This window comes from Denticeps clupeoides, chromosome 2 (genome assembly GCF_900700375.1).
Source record: "Denticeps clupeoides chromosome 2, fDenClu1.1, whole genome shotgun sequence".
Taxonomy (NCBI): Eukaryota; Metazoa; Chordata; class Actinopteri; order Clupeiformes; family Denticipitidae; genus Denticeps; species Denticeps clupeoides.
The window spans coordinates 29077392-29095242 of record NC_041708.1 but is presented as its reverse complement, the minus strand read 5'-3'; the positions used below and the strand labels follow the sequence as shown (position 1 = coordinate 29095242).

Genomic DNA, 17851 nt, shown 5'->3' with positions numbered 1-17851 from the left:
TCTTTATTCTTGCTATGTTTGCACGTGATACTTTATGTGCATATTACCTATTACATAAGCAATAAGCCAGTTGCATGATTATTATATGTCAACTTTATTTCTAGAGCACTTTAACAGCAGTTCCACTGCACCAAAGTGATCTCCAGGCATGAATACAAACACACAAATATACAAAAAAAAAAAAAAAAGAACAAAGTTAAACACGTGGACAGTAAAAGCTAACAAATAGGAATGAATGAATGAATGAATAAATAAATAAAAATTTAAAAGCAGAGCTTGAAGGGGCAAATTTAATGTCATGTAGTTGTTGCCTCTGGTAGGGTCACAACTGTTGATTGGCCCAAAAAAAAAGCTAGATCCTGTACAGATGACTTCCTCCCTGAAAGTGAAGTGGTGTGTGTGTGTGTGTGTGAGAGAGAGAGAGAGTGTGTATCCAACAGTTGACATCTTTCAGTCGGACACGGTCGTCTGTGTGAGAACCATGTCGTTCCTCAACACTCTCCGGCAGTGGGACAAGGCAGTGGGGTGTGCGGAGCAGAAGAACACAGAGACGGCCCTCGAGGTTTTCCTGGACATTGAGGACAAGAACTCCAAGATCTCCTACAACATTGGGTGTCTCCACTTGGCAAACGGTGATTTCGATGCTGCTGAAAAGGTTAAGGTCTTTTGTTCTTTTGCTTCTACTGTATGTCTATTCAATTTTCACAATTCATTCATATCATAGCAGGGTTTGTATAAGTTTTGATTTTGCTGCATTTGCATCACCCTGGTTGGTTAGATGAAGACACCGCAAAGCCAAACAGGTCTTATTCTTTAACCATAAAGATTTTATCAGTGTTTTCTTTCCTTCTTTTCATTAAAAAGTGCAAGTCACTGTCAAAAGGGGAAGTAAAACTCTTCTTCTGTCTCGCAGGCTTTTGACTTCAGTATTGGGAAAGATGGGCATTTAGCCGTTGCATTCGCTCAAAGAGGAATCACATTCTACAAAAAGGAAAAGTGTGCAACTGTTACTTATTTTTAACTCGCCACTCTGCTCTAAAACCCATTGGTAAAAGGAATTAATCATTTAAATTGAATTATTATCACTTCACAGAAAATCTATTTCCTCTCCTTTTTTTTTTGCGTCGGTGTGTTGTGTTGTGACAGATATGAAGAGGCTCTCGCAGACTTCAAGCTTGCGTTGAAAGAGTTACGAGACAACAACCTGATAGATTACAGTCCCCTGGGCCTGAGATACAAACTACATGCCTGTGAAGTATATACTTACAACATAATTGGGATTGTGTTATAGTGTATATGTAGTGTTTAATTTTATGATATCCCTGGTCGTATATTTTTTTTCCAGGTGCTACACAACATGGGACTGGTCCACGCCCAGCTCGGTGATTGGGAGAAAGCCCAGGAGAACCTCTTCTCAGCTCTGGCTCGGAAGGCTGAGGCCAAATTCAAACACATTGATCTCGCCCTGGAGGCCATCTTGGTCAGTTGGTCTATTCCTGATGAGCTATTCCTGTCCTCAAAGTTACTATTCTGTATCTCTTTTTTTAATTCCTTATTTTAACCTGTGTAGAATTTTAGCTGGTACACCGTGAGCATTTCCGGTGGCCGTTTTTTTCCCCTTGTGTGAATGCAAAATAGCTATGCAAACTTCTGTGTGTGAGTTCCTGTCAACCTTGCAGAAACACAAGCTGTTTGAACTGGCAGAAATCCGGCCGGGACTGCTCTTCAAACCCAACCAAAAATACGTGTCTGAACTGGAGAAGAAAGATTACCTCGGCAAAGCCAAGGTAACCGGTGGCTTTTTTTGAAAATGGTATTGGATTTCAATTTTAAAGTAATTATTCTGCCCTTACGTCACTAAGTCTGTCACATGGTTTTGGATGAACCGCAGCACGTCTTCTTTAAGCAATCCCACTTCTTCCCTCGTTATTTAAAGTACTAGTCACTAAAAATTGCAGCCTTTGTAAATGAGTCTCATGCTGGAGACCATTATGTGGGAGGTGACCCTGATTCGACCCTGGTTTCATCAGGTTGTGGCCTCCGTTGTTCATCAGGACGAGTTCTCCGGATTCGCTCCTCTCCAGCCACAGGTCTGTGTCATAATTCTCCACTGCAGAGAGAGACATTATCGCTCATTGGCACAAGTGTTACAGAGGCAGAGTATTTTTTTTATGATTCATTGAACTGGACAGGTTGAAGATGTTCCATCCACACCGATCAGATCACATTCCTTAAGGTAGGAGTTGCTCTGTCCACTATGAAGGTTTTCATAAGACGGTTTATTACAGTAACAAATATATATTTTTTAAACATAGAAATGATGTCACATTATATTGATGGTGTTTTGCGCTAATAACTAATATTGATGATTGTATAGATTTTTGTGTAATACAGTAGTAACAAAAAGTCAATGCAAAACAAGATGACATGAATTATCATGATAAGTTTCTGAACAAGCATGCATGGTTATTTGAATTCTGCGTGAAGGCAACACATCAGAACGAGATTAATCATCTCGAACTGTAGCCATTCATTGATTTTGGCAGAGCTCTAAAGGGGGAGCCTCACACCGTCCTGTATGAGTTCTACCCTGAGACCGTCGAGGAGCTGGCGGTGTTGCCTGGCAACGTCGTCTTTGTTCTTGAAAAAGGAACTGACCACTGGGCCTCTGTCATCTTCAATGAGAGGGTGAGTGTGCCGAAAAACCGATTCACAGTGACACTTTCACTGGCACACACACAAAATCATTTTTCATCGTTTTTTGTTTATAGAGAGGTTTGGTTCCATATAATTACCTTAGGCCACTGGACAACACGCTCATACACCAGCATGGACAGGTATTCTTTATACACACTCTATGTGCATTTATATATGTTATATTTTATGTTATATAAGACATATAGTGTTAAACCTCCAGGAATGTCCTTTATGATTTGTCCTCATCTTTCAGAATGATGACGCAATCCCAGGCCCTCCAGTCCGAAACCCTCCAGCCCGTCCGAAAAGAAGAACACCAAGTAAGAAAATGCCTTCATTAAGTGAAAGAGCAAAAATATACTTATATATTTATATAATACATGTTTTGGGGTATTTCTAACAGTTTCACCAGACAAAACAAATGAGGTATGAATAATATTATTAATAATTAATCATTTAAAAATTGTTGAGGCCAGTATTTTTGAATTTGTTGATTAAATGAAATGTTGATGTGCCTGGTGCCAGACTGAAGACCCTGGGGAGAGTGCAGGATGCCTCATGAAGGTCCACTTCTTGTACACGGTGGTCATCACAGTTTTGCCGGGTATCCCCTACAGGACCTTACTTCACAAAATCAGCACTAAGCTGAATTTACCTGCTAGCGCCATCACGTTGAGGTAAAACGACCACGGTGCAGATTCAGCCAGTACAACTGTTCATTATTTTATTCGCCTGTACAACAATGTACAATGTAGAGCATTTTTCTGCCCAGCTATGTCAAATCAGGCAAGAAAGTGACTATTGACGAATCAGAGATGACCTCCGTGTGGAAGGGCGTGGTGGATGGACGACTCACGCTCTGGTGTGCCCTGAGTCAGGTACTAACCTGAAGTCGGAAATTACTTGTATGAGCGGAGGTTACAGGTCACCAAGGTTTATTAATGGTCTTCCAGGAACATTAACAGCACGGGAATGTAATAATGAATCTGAGTCCCATCAGGGAAATAATCATACCATGTGAAAGGGGGAACATTTTTTAAATCTCTTTATTACGGCCTCTGTTCTCTGCTGTGTAGGTCCCAGATGAGACCACGCCGGCCATTACTCAGGTTGTGGCTCTGCATTCATACGAGTCCACCAACCCAGAGGATCTCCAGTTCCGCCAGGGTGATGTGATCACCGTGCTCTCTAAAGGTTCGTCCAGAGCCAGCAATACTGTCCTGGAAATAAGGACATTTTATGTGCTTAAGGGTGTCTTATTTTCTTTTGACAGTAAATGCCGATTGGCTGGAAGGACGTTGTAATGGAAAGACGGGCATCTTCCCAGCATCCTTTGTACAACATTTAAAGAAGGACCATTAATTTATCAACATTATTCAGAATAAGTTTGTAGAAAAGTTTTATGTGCTATTTGTACAAAAAGATCTTACAATAAATTAAAATATTATACCTCACATGTCTAAAATGCCAATATTCATGTTCATTATTATAATATGAATCAATATATACTGCCTGGCCTGTTTTTGCTGAATTTTATCTTAAGGACAAGAACAGACAACAGATTTAAATTGATTTATTAATTTCATACATGCTGATATCAGCTAGGCTCTAGGCTGGAACCGGTTTCTCTGTTCCAGACATAAATTAGACACGCCTTTGTTGGTGCCACATAAAGCCACAGTTGTTGTGGTTTACATAGTTCCTCAAGGGCCTGGGTTTGTTGTGAAAAGGCCCTGCAGTTGAGTTCCTGATTACGTGCTCACAGTCAATGCTTCCTATTGTCCTCCCCCTCGTCCTCATAAGCAATGGCAATGCCTTTCCTTCCCTCCACAGCCTTCACTACTGGAGTCTCTCCCAGCTTTGGCTCCAGACCCTGCCAGCTCCGGCCTGCCAGGAACACGGCTGCCAAGAGAGAACAGGAGGGGTTATGGAGAAATGTGAGCACAAGTGTTGTGTCTTGGTTCCAACATTTGAACAAGCATCTTTTGTCCTCCTGAAAAATTCAGGACACCTTAAAGATACATTTCTGAAGCAGCTACGAAGACAAAATTAATTCTTTGGGGAAGAGGAAATGTATTTATGGATCTGGAATAAGATGAGTAATTACCTGCTGTATTGGGATTGGCTACTGTCATGGCCTGGTTTCTGAGGACGAGGGACCCCGAAGGGCCGTCGGCAGTGTCTGAAGCTGAAGGCTGCAGGCCAGTTGTACGCAAGGCCCCGGTGATCAGTGACACGTCTGTAGTTTCGTTGTCTGCCTCTGGGAATCCCACATGACTACACCCACCTGCACAACAATGCTGTTAGAGGAGCGGCAGGAATCCAGCGTCCACGCTGGCAGGAAACTGAAATCTGCTTTTAACATCTCACTGTTGTGGGCTATGCAGGGAAGTGGTCTGGTGAATTTGTTTCTGTCTCCACGTCGGCAGACATTCATTTACATCACGCCATTTGGCAGATGCTCGTATCCAAATCAGCAGTCACAGAGACAGACCTCCTGTGGACCACTAGGCGACTACCACAAGAGGAGAGAAGCGGAGTCTCCTGATGAGTGATGAGGGTGGCTATGTGCTAGAGGAGAAGTCCATCTTCCCACGACAAGTGAGATGTTTATGAGATAAAAAAAAAAAGATTTTCTTATTCAGTAATCTGTGAAAACAGATTGACATTTTAATGTTTTTATTAAAACTGCAGCCAAAATGAATACACAGTTTCCCACAGTTCCTTTCATAACTTTTCACGTTTTCAGTAGAACTGAGGTCTGAAGAGGTCTACATCTTCCCAATTTCTTGGGTTATTTGTGTGCACTGTATTATTGTCTATAGTTACAATTTTCAAAAATTCAAATTGCTTTTTGGACATTGAATTCATGCTTTGAAAAACTGTGGTGGATGCATTTCAAGTTATTAAAAAGGCCCCAAATCTTTTGGAATATTTAGCTTTAAAAAGCTAAAACCCTTTTTCACCTGAAAAAGGTGACTTGAAAGATTGTAAAAATAAAATAAATGTATAAAAAAAAAAAAAAAAAACGATAAATATAACAAAAAAAAAAAAAATGAAGGGACCCACCAGGCAAGAGATCTCTGAAGTCGGTGACGTACTCTCCAGTCCATTCTCTGTTCCTGTTGCAGGCCACCTCCATCTCAAACGGCGTCACCACGGGCCGGTAGAGCTCGCTGGAGTCCAGCAGAGAGTTCTCAGGACAGGCGATAACAACATAAACGTCAATCTCCAGGAAATTGGCCAGCTTGGCCACGTTGAGTTTGCCCATGGCAAACATGTAGGTCTTTTTCCCAGCCTTGTGAATGCACTCCTTCAGCTGCTCTATGATGGTAAGGTAGTTGGCAACACCCAGGGTCCCCACCAGGATGCCCACCACATTGGCATCTTTCGCCCGTTCAATTGCGTAGTAGCGTTTCATCAGGGCTTTATTGATGTTAACAGACTCCGCACGACCGACTGAGGTCTGGGGGTTGAATGAGCAGAAGGAGCAACGATTCCAGGTCATCATGAAGTTTGTGAGAGTGACTCCTTCACTACCAACATAGAACATGGAGTAATCCTCCACAGTCAGTCCCTCTTGCAGGCCAAACCGTCGGCCAAATTTACGAGCAACTCTTGTGTCTGTAATTTCCCCGTCAGCCAGCTGCCCATGGGAGTGGTCCACATCAAGTTCAGATGGAACCAGGTTGGGATGTGTGATGGTCAGGAGCTCAACAAGTCTGCCTGTGGTCAGAGAAAAGAACAACATTTATATAAATGAACGGAACATGCAGTCTTGCTTAAAAGGTACAAAATATTCTTTATTTAAAACACTTTGGTATAAAACATATAGTAGATGTAAAACATTAGACCACAATAAGTCATAACCTGTTCAATAAAATTCAATTAAATTGAAGAAAAAACTACTTAAAAGCCAGGTTAGTGAAAGAAATTGGAATGAATAGCTGCGTGTTATACTACGTGTCTACATTTAAGACTTTGCATTGTGTTGCAGAAATATTGATTGAAATTAGAATGTTTGCTAATCAGGAACACGACTGCTTCAAAAAGGTTAATAATTTGCGACCGCTGCCATATTAAAGCATAGCCTGCATGTGTGTTCGATATTAGCTGGTATGTACATTTACATTACATTGATCAGGCGCCCTTATCCAGAGCGACTTACAATCAGTAGTTACAGGGACAGTCCCTCCCTGGAGCAATTTAGGGTTAAGTGTCTTGCTCAGGGACACAATGGTAGTAAGTGTGGTTTGAACCCGGGTCTTCTGGTTCACAGGCGAGTGTGTTACCCACTATGCTACTAACACCCCGGGGGCGTGCACACTTACCTATGGCATGCGAGTAGACAACATCATATAAAATGACCACATGACTCTGGGAGTCAGGATATAAATCCCGGAAGGCTGCAGCGCACCGCCCAACGTCCATGGGTCGTCTTCCAAACACATACTTTACAGGAAGCCTCATGGAAGGACTGAGACACGCTCCGCCATAATGCACCATGCAGTCAGCTCCAACGTGCTCTGCAGCAACTTCATCTACACAACAGCTGGGCCAGGAACACAGATTCAGCTCATGGGCCTGAATACTCTGGGCAGAAATATCAAAAGCCACCAAGCGTCTTACCTCCCATATGATGTGTCCCCCAGAATGTACGTTTTTGCTTTGGTCTCATTTTCTATTGCTGCCGCGATTGGGACAGAAACAACCAGAAGTTCATCTGGGAACTGCAAAGCAACCTAAAACACAGGAGCACCACAAACTGAAAATACACAGCACTCCACGTCCTTGCATCATAGAAGACACGCAAGTTCACGTCCACATCTGCTTCACAGCGACAGCAAAGCAGCCCACCTTCTTAAACTGTCTACCGGTGACGAAACGGCACGTTTCCACGATCTGGTACAGCTCCTCCAGATCTCCCGACTCGACCGACGCAACGTGCACGGCGCGCCGAACCGCCAGCTCGCTGCTGCTGCTGAAGGCCGCCGACATGCTCGCTGGGAGCTCGGCGTCATTTACTCATCGTCCCTGCAGCGCAATTAAGACGTCGATCGCGATTAAATAGCAGGGCGCACTGTCACAACCACGTGCGAGCAGACTCGAAGGTACCTGATCGCGCCAGAACTTCCGGCACCTTCCTCTTCTCCTGTGACAGGGGCGACCGCGACGCACACGCGGACACTCGGCGCCCCCTGCTGGAGGTGCGGTTCAGAGCCGCATCGCCAACAGCGGCAAGCCGCCAGGGCCAAGTTCATGGAGCGACTTTTAAAGTTAATTGTAAAGTTAAATATACAGTACAGGCCAAAAGTTTGGACACACCTTCTCATTCAATGTGTTTTCTTTATTTTCATGGCCATTTACATTGGTAGATTCTCATTGGTAGAACACATGTGGAGTTATGTACTCAACAAAAACTAGTGAAATAACTGAAAACACGTTTTATATTCTAGTTTCTTCAAAATAGCCACCCTTTGCTCTGATTACTTACAATCAGTAGTTACAGGGACAGTCCCCCCTGGAGACACTCAGGGTCTTGCTCAGGGACACAATGGTAGTAAGTGGGACTTGAACCTGGATCTTCGGGTCCACCACATTTATACTTGTGATGAGGCCGACTATTGCAGTCGACAGAGAACTTCTGTAGGAAGCAGTTGGTGGAGTTGAGAGTGAAGTCTGCAGTGTAGATGGTGAAGAGGAACTGTGCCAGAACTGTTCCCTGTAGGACCCCCATACTTTAGATGACCATGTCTTAAAAGTGAAGTGACTGTCACACGTGATACACAGCAGCACAGCACACGGTGCACAAAGTGAAATTTGTCCTCTGCATTTAACCAGTCACCCTGAGTGAGCAGTGGGCAGCCATGACAGGCGCCCGGGGAGCAGTGTGTGGGGACGGTGCTTTGCTCAGTGGCACCTCAGTGGCACCTTGGCGGATCAGGACTCGAACCGGCAACCTTCTGATTGTTACAGGGCCGCTTCCTTAACCTCTAGGCAACCCAAAGGAGCCATCTGGAGATGCCGGGGATTGAACCCGGGGCCTCATACATGCTAAGCATGCGCTCTAACACTGAGATACATCCCCGTGTCCGACGCACAGCCCTGAATTCTCACATACTGTGGTCGGTTGGGGAGGTAGTCCAGGATCCATGTTGTGAGATGATGATTCACCTCTGTGCGCTCCAGCTTGTCCCTCAGGATTTACACGTTTTTACAGCTTTATATAAACCATTAACAGTCTGACTGCATGTAGACAACATTCAGAAGTTTAACAACTGCCATTTGTGTGACTATGGGCTAGTTGAATTGATACTTGTCTATTCGTTGTTTTTTGGTGGTACAATGATGTGGGCATTTTTTATGCCGTTAATCAGAAAATTACATTTTAGTGTCTTGGCCACTACACTAATAATGATGGAAACAAAGAAGTGAGTCCAGAAAGCAATGTTGGAATAACATTTACATGTAGCACTGTGTCTCACACACAGAGTTTACACAAAAACACACCGCAACCAAAGGCTTATATGCTGCAGTGATAATATAATTATGCAACAATAAACCACAGACATTTTGGGCCAGAAATATCCAGAGACAATTCCCTCGGGGTAATACATGGTTAAAAACGACATTTTGTAGGTTGGGAACTTGCCCAATAAAAGGAAAATCAGTGCAAGTGAAGCTCTACGGAGGTACATTGCAGTCAAATAGCAAAACTGGTATTGACTTGTATTATACTCAAAGGAATGAACAGTTCACTCTCTGCTTTGGAATATCAGCTATATATGTGAAACTATGGAACAAGCTTTAAAAAGAGGCTGTGCCTCATTAATACAACCGTTCCGGTTGTATTTCTGTGCGACATGGTAGCCAGCATCTCTGTATAGCGTGGCTGAAGTAAATACGGTGACTGTATTTATCATGCACAAACATCCCAGTAGATGCAAAACAGATCCAATGTCCCACAATATGATTGTGCAGGCTTCTGAAAGTCCATTTGAGTGCATATTGCTCTGAATGCCCCGAAGCATCTCTCTGCTACATCCAGATCCGCAAGAATCCCAGGACTACTGTGAGACAGGTCAACACAGAGCCTGAAATGAGAAGGAATGGAAAATCACATCGGAGCCTGTATAACTTGTTTCAGGCCAAAGTAAACCGGTCTAAATCCAGACATTCCAACAGCCATCTTGAAATCTGTCTGTTATACACAAAGCAAGTGATTAAGAATCTTAGAATCTTACAGAAGGATCAAAATGATCCTCTGGCTGTAATTTAATACCAGTTTACTACCATACCAATACAATCACTTCACTTTAAAGTTTGTTCTGATATAAAATTAACAGATAATTCTGCATACAGTTCAAAATATGTCCTGATGACATCAGATGTAACCCTTTTTTCTATGAATTATATAATATTATATATAAACACAGAAACACACACACACACACACACCTGCTAAATACTTAATGCTGTCGAGTTTGTGTGACTCCAGCATGGTCTTCAGGCCAGCCACCTCTGTATCAATCTTCATGTGGGTTTGTGTTACCTGTCGCTCCTGTTCAGCATTCTGTTGCATAAAGAGTTGCGTATGAATTCTCGTGGAACTGAATACATTCATGTTTTTAGGCCCATCCCACCATGCTATTTGCCATACCATTTCCATCATTTCATTCTTCGTTTCCAAAAGCTTCTTTTCGGATTCTGCTTTCTAAAATAATTGAAAATATCAGTAGGTTTGATTCAAACCCAGATTATTTATTGAACCTAATAAATATATAATTTTACCATTTCTTTCACTCTGCTTTTCTCCAGATTCAGTTCCAAGAATGAATCAGCCTGGACTTTATTCATAACATTCTGAGGCAGAGGAGACAGTCAGTTCTACAGCCGGGCAAAAAGCAAAGTTCAAGGCCAGAACGGCCAAGAAAAATATATTAACACACGTCGCATTGGACACTTACAGCCAACTGTGTTCTCAGATGCATCAGGCCGAATTTAATTCTCTGTAGAGCATACAGGTTATTCATTAATGTGCATGGAGAATAAATGGGATTATTTCCGCTGTGTGAAACACACACACCTCATTCTCAGCCAGTAATGCAGAGAACTCACTCTTCTCCAGGATGATCATGTCTTTTTTCACAGTGGCAATCTGCGACATCACTTTCTGCAGCAGTATTTCCTTCAAAGAGTAGTGACAGGCTTCATAACACACACATATCTACTGAGCAACCTGTGTTTGTGTGTGTGCAAGTTACATTATCTACTATATTTAAGAGTACCTAGTAGTAGCCTAGTGGTAGTAGCCTAGTGGGTAACACACTCGCCTATGAACCAGAAGACCCGGGTCCGAATCCCACTTACTACAATTGTGTCCCTGAGCAAGACACTTAACCCTAAGTTGCTCCAGGGGGGGACTGTCCCTGTAACTACTGATTGTAAGTCGCTCTGGATAAGGGCGTCTGATAAATGCTGTAAATGAGTACCAAACACTGATACTGTATTGCTCCAACATATACTTATTACAAAACAAAAACATGGTGAGGAGTTTTAGATAAGAGTTTATTATGTATTTGTTACCAAAAAAATATTACCACAACCTAAACAAAGTAAATAATTTTTTTGTGTGTGTGTGTGTGTTTGCTCACCTGCTGGGTCTTGGTGACCATGTCGCCATACATGGTGTCCATATTGTTGTGGGTTGTACTGACCAACAAATTAACAATCACCTCAGCCTGCTCTGTGCTGAATCCTATCATAAAAAGACTCAACTGAAGACCCTCACAGACTGGCATTATACATACATACACACACACACACACACACACACACACACACACACACACACACACACAAACTCACCACTTTCCTCCAGAACACGGATGATTGCATGGGTGTCAAAGAAGAGCTTCCTGTTTCCTGACTTCACCATGTTTGCTGTTCTCAAATCATACTGAAGAGATCGAACTGACGTGCTCAGGTCTTGGAGAAATAAACAAAGGTTGAAAAGTGTTCATCATGTACACGTCATCGTGATGACGTAGTCGGTTAGTCCAACACGCGGGGTCCTCGGACAACCCGGAAGTGAACAGGAGTCAGGCGCAAACAAGAAAAAAAAATCTAAAGACGAATAGATAAAATAAATCTGCGTCTTACCCCGAATTAACAGCAGCAGGGCGTGGCCCGCGCGGGAGGTCATGAACTCTTCAGTTCGAGGTCCGCCACCCACCCGACCGGACGCCCGCCACGGCGCTTCAGGGGGCCCGGAGATCACCCTGAACCCCGACAGAAACGTTCCCAGCTCGGGAGGAGCCAAACAAACTCGTCCCAGAGCGCCGGAGAGGCGGAGCGGCATCCCGGTTCCTGCGCCGACTTCCACGGCCTCTACAGCGCAGTCAACTGTACAGCCCGCGGAGGGCGAGACTCATGCCGTGACACGTGGTCACGAACCAATCAGCGCCAACGTATACAGCCTGACCAACCTGACTGGCGTGCCGTGCCCCAATGTCGCCACGACATTTCCGTAACTATTATGATAGTCAATTTTGCGGATAGTCAATTGAGGGCATTACGAATAAAAATAACAACACACACATTATTAAAACACACGGCGACAACCTGAGAGACTTTATGTTTCACCACTAGGGGGAGCTCGAGTAGCACAATGGCACTTTACTTTACTTTACTTTACTTTATTTGGCAGACGCTTTTATCCAAAGCGACTTACAATGGGAAGACACCAGCAATTCTCGTTCGATTTCTATAGAATATCAAGTATACAAACTAAGAGCCCTGATAAGGCTTAGACTTGTCATTGAAGAACATGCTCGGAGAGTGTTGGGTGCTAGACTAAGAAAACTTATAATGTATTTATACATTTTGTATTTGTTTGTTAAATGTGTATGCATGTGTATGTGTTAAATTTGTCTGTAATATTTTTGGAATAAGAGGGTTTTCACCTTCTTCTTAAAAGTGGTGATAGTCTCGGCTAGTCGTGTGGAGGAGGGTAGGTTGTTCCACCAGCCAGGGACAACAACGGAGAACAGACATGATTGGAATCGGAGACCCCGTGAAGAAGGAATTTTTAGTCTCCTTTCGTTTGCCGATCTGAGAGAGCGTGCAGGAGTGTAGCTAGGTAGTAGTGTGTTGATGTAGGAGGGCGCAGTTCCATTTACAGCCCTGTAGGCAAGCATCAAGGATTTGAACTCAATGCGAGCAGCTACCGGGAGCCAGTGGAGGGAGGTAAGAAGAGGTGTAACATGGGTGTATTTTGGCTGATTGAAGATGAGACGGGCTGCCATATTTTGGATCATCTGGAGTGGTTTTATGGTGACTGCAGTGGCTCCAGCCAGGAGAGAGTTACAGTAGTCGAGTTTGGAGATGACCATTGCCTGGACGAGGAGCTGCGTAGCCTGTTGTGAGAGAAAAGGCCGAATCTTGCGAATGTTGTAGAGAGTGAACCTGCAGGATCTGGAGATCGCAGCAACATGATGGTTCAAACTCAGTTTGTTATCTATCCAAACCCCAAGGCTTTTTGCAGATGCCGTGGGTGTTAACAATAGCGATCCAATTTGAATTGAAAGGTTTTGCTGAGGAGAATTGTTGCCCGGAAAGATCAGAATCTCGGTTTTGGATAGGTTGAGTTGGAGGTGTCGCTCAGACATCCATGCCGATATGTCTGAGAGGCAGGCCGAAATTTTTGTTGCTATAGTAGCATCTTCTGGTGGGAATGACAGATAGAGCTGGGTGTCATCAGCATAGGAGTGATAGGAGAAGCCATGTGATTGGATGATGTGACCAAGTGAGCGAGTGTATATTGAGAATAGAAGGGGGCCAAGGACAGAGCCTTGTGGAACCCCTGTGGTTACCCTAGAGAGGACAGATGTCTCACCTCCCCATGATACCTCGAAGGACCTGTCGTAGAGATAAGAGGTGAACTTTACTTTTATTTAATCAAAACTGATCTGTCCAAATGTGACGTGCAGACAATTTTGTGCAACACAATGCATGAAATGTTGTATGAAAAACACAAAAAAATGCAAATCGGCCTTCTTTTATTTCATTACAAACTTTGTACATTTTGCACATTTTTGTTTTTATATATTGATGATAAAGTAGATGAGAATGCAGGATGAGCCAATTACGTTGAAATTACGTTTTTGGTTTGTTTTCAAAGCAAAAAAAAAAAAAAAAAAGCTCAAATACAAGGGCATAAGTAAGGTGGTTGTGACACAATAACTAAAATTAGGCAGTTTGGTCTCTGATTAAGTAAATAATTGGATTGTATTATTTATCAAACATCCACATTTTTTGTTGCAAGCTTGATCAACTGTGCATTATCTCAGTATATGAAGCAAACACATCTAATGCATTTATGCTTTTTCGAACAGTTAACCAGTAGACTTATGGCAAATATGTTGGCTGTTTTAAAGTAAATCAACAGAACTACTATAGTGAAATTAAGTAAGCTAAAGTACAGTACAGTTGTCCTCTGTGTAGTCCTCAGACTTACTGTCCATTAATAAATGAGGCGCAGTAATCTTCTCAGTCTCTCAGTACTGCAGTCACCTTCTGGAACAGATGCCGAATCACTGAGGTCTCCTTTGCCATGGCAGAGGTCTGATTTTCTTTACCTCAAGCCAGATAGAAGATGCAGAGGGATAGCAACATGGCTACGCCGAACACCCCACACAGCAGTGTGATAGCAAAAATCTGGCTGCGGTCACACGTGCGCCCTGGGGCCTCCTCGTCAGTGGAGACCAGGGCCAGGGAGGAGCTGTCAGTGCTGACAGGATCTGCGTACTGTGGGCCACGGGCCTCCACTGTCCACCGTAAGACATTCACCTTCATCTCCATGTCCTCCAGGGTGCGGTCGACCTGGGCGATCTCGTCCTCCAGGTGACTCTGCTCCAGACGTTCTATGCTGTCAGTCTGGGTGCCTGGGGCCTCATGGTGCAGGTCGGCCATGCTGAGAGCCCGAGCAGTCACTTCTGTAGTTTCTCCTGCAGTAGTAGAAAAAAAAGATTTTATATTAAAAAAATATTCTACAAAATTAAGGAACAAAACTTGTTAAAATTCAAAATGTTAACTCAATCATTGCACACAAATTGCCAGCTTTGCTTCAAAGCTGATGCATAGTTAGCTCACCTGATCTTAAGTTCATGACCTGGTAACTGGCCTTGGTTTGAAGGAAACCTTCTATTGCTTTGCCAGAGGGTTTTTACGGAACAATGATTATCTCACATCCTATCCTATTGCTATTCACTGATACAGCTTGACTGCTGGTTTCACATCTGCAGCTTTCCCGGCTCCTCTACAGCAAGATCAATTCAATTTTAACAGGTCATCCATTCCACAGAAATTGTTGTAATGTTCCCACATCCACTCTGGTTGTGGAGTGCAGATCAAATCTTCACACAATGGAGCTTATTATTAGTCCAATTTCAGTCCAAATTCTCGTTTTATGTAGTGAAATCTACAGCACTGGATCTGCACGTTTATTATTATATCCGGCCATGGCCTTGTTAAATTGTTTTTTGTAGATCATTCACAGAAAACAATGATATTAACTAAAGTAAGGCCCACCTTGCAACCCAGTCTGCACCAAGGCACTGCTGTTGGCCAGGGAGAAGTGCTTGCCCATGTTGAGCACTTTGCACATGTCCGCATGGAAGAGCTCCAGGCAGGAGGAGAAAGCCACCCACAGCAGCTCTGCATCCTTCCTCTCTTCTGCAGGCAAGGCCTTGTCCCTCAGCCTGGTGGTGAGGTAGTTTCGACAGGAAACGGCCAGGTTCTGTGCCCGCTCCCTGGTCTGCCGCAACTCAAGCCGAAGGTGTGAGCTGTCTGTGCTGCTGCCGACACAGGAGGCCAGGTGTCGGTAGCAAGCCACAACCTACAGAAATAAAGAATATATGTCATGAAATGCAGTACTTTTACATTTTAACAAGGGTGAGGTGGGGATGCTGGAAACCAGAATTGTAACCAAAGGTATTATTTCTTAAATTGGTGGATGAGTGGAATTACTGCAAAATCATGAGAAAGAGCCTTTCTGCATGGCCCATTGATGGTTGTCTCATTCATTAACTATAACTATAAAAACAATCTTGTATTATTTTTTATACAGCCAATATATATTTCATTTTTCTAATATAAAACTTAGAATGAACTGTAAAATTAGTATGTAAGTATGTAATTGAATGTATGTAATTAAAATGGTGTCGGATTTGAACTTAGTTCATCAAAGTAGGATTTCAATGAACTAAGTTGAGATCAACATAAAATCTTCAAATGAGGGATTATCACATACAGGTCCGAGCACGTGTATGGGAAAAATATTGATAATAATCCATAGGGCCTAAGAGCTATTTTAGGATAAGCTTTAGTATCTTATTCAACTCTGTCATCACAGCCACAGGGAAGAATATGATATCTCCTTATTGGCCCTTGGCCCCTATCTTGTCATAACCTTGCCCCTGACTTGCCCTGTCCTTGAACCCATGAGATAAAAAAAAAAAACGGAAACGTGTAAAAGGGAATTGTAACAAGTCTTGGAAATCAGTGAACTAGGTCCTAATCCCAGAAAAAAAAATCTAGTGTCTAAACAAATGCATCTTTATCACTTAGTGAGCTGCTGATTGTCCACCTTCTTCCTTTATAAGTAGTTCTTTACTAAAGTGCTGCATTTTCTCTTAGGCAGACATGGAATAGAATGGTTTTCTAATGATTGTTAGGCTTGAGGTTTCCATCAAACCTTTGGCCAGTCCTAAAAGCTTAGTTAAGTGAACCACTGACCTGTGCCAGCATTCATACTATACCAAATAATCAAGCATTGAATTATAGTGCCTTTTCTATGCAGACATAGTGCTTTTTTACCCGTGGGCTAGAGACATGGCCGTGAAGACACTTAGAACAGAGAAGTGCTAAGAATACAGAGAAGACAAAAATGGAACAAATCATGGGAACGCAAACCTGAGATCATAAAGCACATTATCTGAAAGCAGGCATGACAGAAAATTAATGTTTTTTTAATGGCTCATGCATAGAATGTTTCCTCATGTAGCAATTTGAAATTAATAATTCTGTGTGATATATAAAATATTCTGTCTCTGCAAACCCCACTTAATCCAGTATTGTGATGCTTGGGATACATATTAAATTATCAAAAATGTAAATGAATATTGGATAAATAGAATACTATATTCTCACCTTTATAAGAGAATCGACCATAGCCTTTCCCTCCTCAGGCGACTTGGCTGAGTTTGCGGTGCCATCATCCGCCACTTTGTTACTTGAAAGCGGCATGAGGCTTGATTTCCAGGGGAGACAGGGATACCCCCTGTCCCAACAGCCAGGCAGGAGAGAGGGTTTCACCCAGTCTCAGCTCAGCTCTCCAAACCAGGCTTGCAATGACTCTGGACCATAGCTCGGAAAGCAGACATGCGCTCCAGGGTAAACATGCCAAAAAGGGTCTTGAATGGTGGTGTGAAGACAAAACGATTTCCAAAAAAAAAATAAAATGAGAAAGAGAGTGAATCTGAAGTCCCAAGTGCTTGTGATAATCCCTGAGATTGACCCTTGTGCACTGACGCAGGTCGATCCTGCCTGCTAATCTCATTATCTGTAGCTAAGAAATATAGTCCTGCTACCCTTCTGAGACATCACTCATCCGGAATGATGGGCAGTGGTCTTCAGTGTCAGGGGGTGGGGAGTGAGGGACCCTTCCTGTGATTTCTGCCTCTCATAGTGCCTTAAATACGGGTGGTAGTAGTCTAGTGGACTCGCCTGTGAACCAAGAGACCCAGGTTCAAACCCCACTTTCTACCATTGTGTCCCTGAGCAAGACACTTAACCCTGAGTGTCTCCAGGAGGGGACAGTCCCTGTAACTACTGATTGTAAAACGCTCTGGATAGGGGCGTCTGATAAATGCTGTAAATGCAAATTAAAATGAAAAGATATTAACTAGCTGCATTATTAATTCATATGTATTTGTGTAGCACCATATACTGTAATATGCAAGCTTAGAAAACTACAATTCTTACAGTAAAATAAAGCTACAACATTCTATCTATCTATCTATCTATCTATCTATCTATCTATCTATCTATCTATCTATCTATCTATCTATGAAACGCCCTCTGCTGCAGGTCA

General features: G+C 43.0%; 4 protein-coding genes and 1 non-coding gene across 6 annotated transcripts; 1 reads left to right on the top strand and 4 right to left on the bottom strand.

The window, feature by feature from the left end:
• Nucleotides 1-236: 236 nt before the first annotated feature.
• On the top strand, nt 237-4151 carry ncf2 (neutrophil cytosolic factor 2). Its single transcript, XM_028970297.1, has 15 exons — nt 237-655; nt 914-996; nt 1147-1255; nt 1346-1480; nt 1680-1787; nt 2031-2090; nt 2193-2236; nt 2547-2688; nt 2772-2837; nt 2951-3017; nt 3101-3123; nt 3223-3374; nt 3470-3575; nt 3774-3891; nt 3971-4151. Exons 1-15 carry the CDS (start codon nt 368-370, stop codon nt 4057-4059), a joined length of 1590 nt encoding a protein of 529 aa, XP_028826130.1. The 5' UTR covers nt 237-367; the 3' UTR covers nt 4060-4151.
• A 103-nt stretch (nt 4152-4254) lies between these two features.
• dph2 (diphthamide biosynthesis 2) lies at nt 4255-7863 on the bottom strand. Of its 2 annotated transcripts, XM_028970300.1 has the most exons (7): nt 7813-7863; nt 7555-7731; nt 7327-7439; nt 7029-7249; nt 5767-6423; nt 4805-4984; nt 4255-4599 (listed from the first exon to the last, which is right to left on the bottom strand). In XM_028970300.1, the coding sequence occupies exons 2-7, from the start codon at nt 7693-7695 to the stop codon at nt 4463-4465; spliced, it is 1449 nt and encodes a 482-aa protein (XP_028826133.1). In that variant the 5' UTR covers nt 7696-7731; nt 7813-7863; the 3' UTR covers nt 4255-4462. The 2 variants fall into 2 exon arrangements, with proteins under 2 accessions (XP_028826133.1, XP_028826132.1); XM_028970299.1 differs by having other exon boundaries at nt 7555-7854.
• An 850-nt stretch (nt 7864-8713) lies between these two features.
• On the bottom strand, nt 8714-8785 carry trnaa-agc (transfer RNA alanine (anticodon AGC)). The gene has a single exon. It is a non-coding gene; the product is annotated as a tRNA-Ala (tRNA).
• A 344-nt stretch (nt 8786-9129) lies between these two features.
• On the bottom strand, nt 9130-12498 carry mcur1 (mitochondrial calcium uniporter regulator 1). The gene is made up of 9 exons (XM_028969503.1): nt 11860-12498; nt 11566-11685; nt 11352-11455; nt 10784-10885; nt 10665-10706; nt 10489-10560; nt 10358-10411; nt 10156-10270; nt 9130-9791 (listed from the first exon to the last, which is right to left on the bottom strand). Exons 1-9 carry the CDS (start codon nt 12056-12058, stop codon nt 9736-9738), a joined length of 864 nt encoding a protein of 287 aa, XP_028825336.1. The 5' UTR covers nt 12059-12498; the 3' UTR covers nt 9130-9735.
• Nucleotides 12499-13740: 1242 nt separating this feature from the next.
• Nucleotides 13741-17534, bottom strand: rgs9bp (regulator of G protein signaling 9 binding protein). Its single transcript, XM_028970301.1, has 3 exons — nt 16909-17534; nt 15289-15595; nt 13741-14705 (listed from the first exon to the last, which is right to left on the bottom strand). Exons 1-3 carry the CDS (start codon nt 17002-17004, stop codon nt 14338-14340), a joined length of 771 nt encoding a protein of 256 aa, XP_028826134.1. The 5' UTR covers nt 17005-17534; the 3' UTR covers nt 13741-14337.
• Nucleotides 17535-17851: the final 317 nt, after the last annotated feature.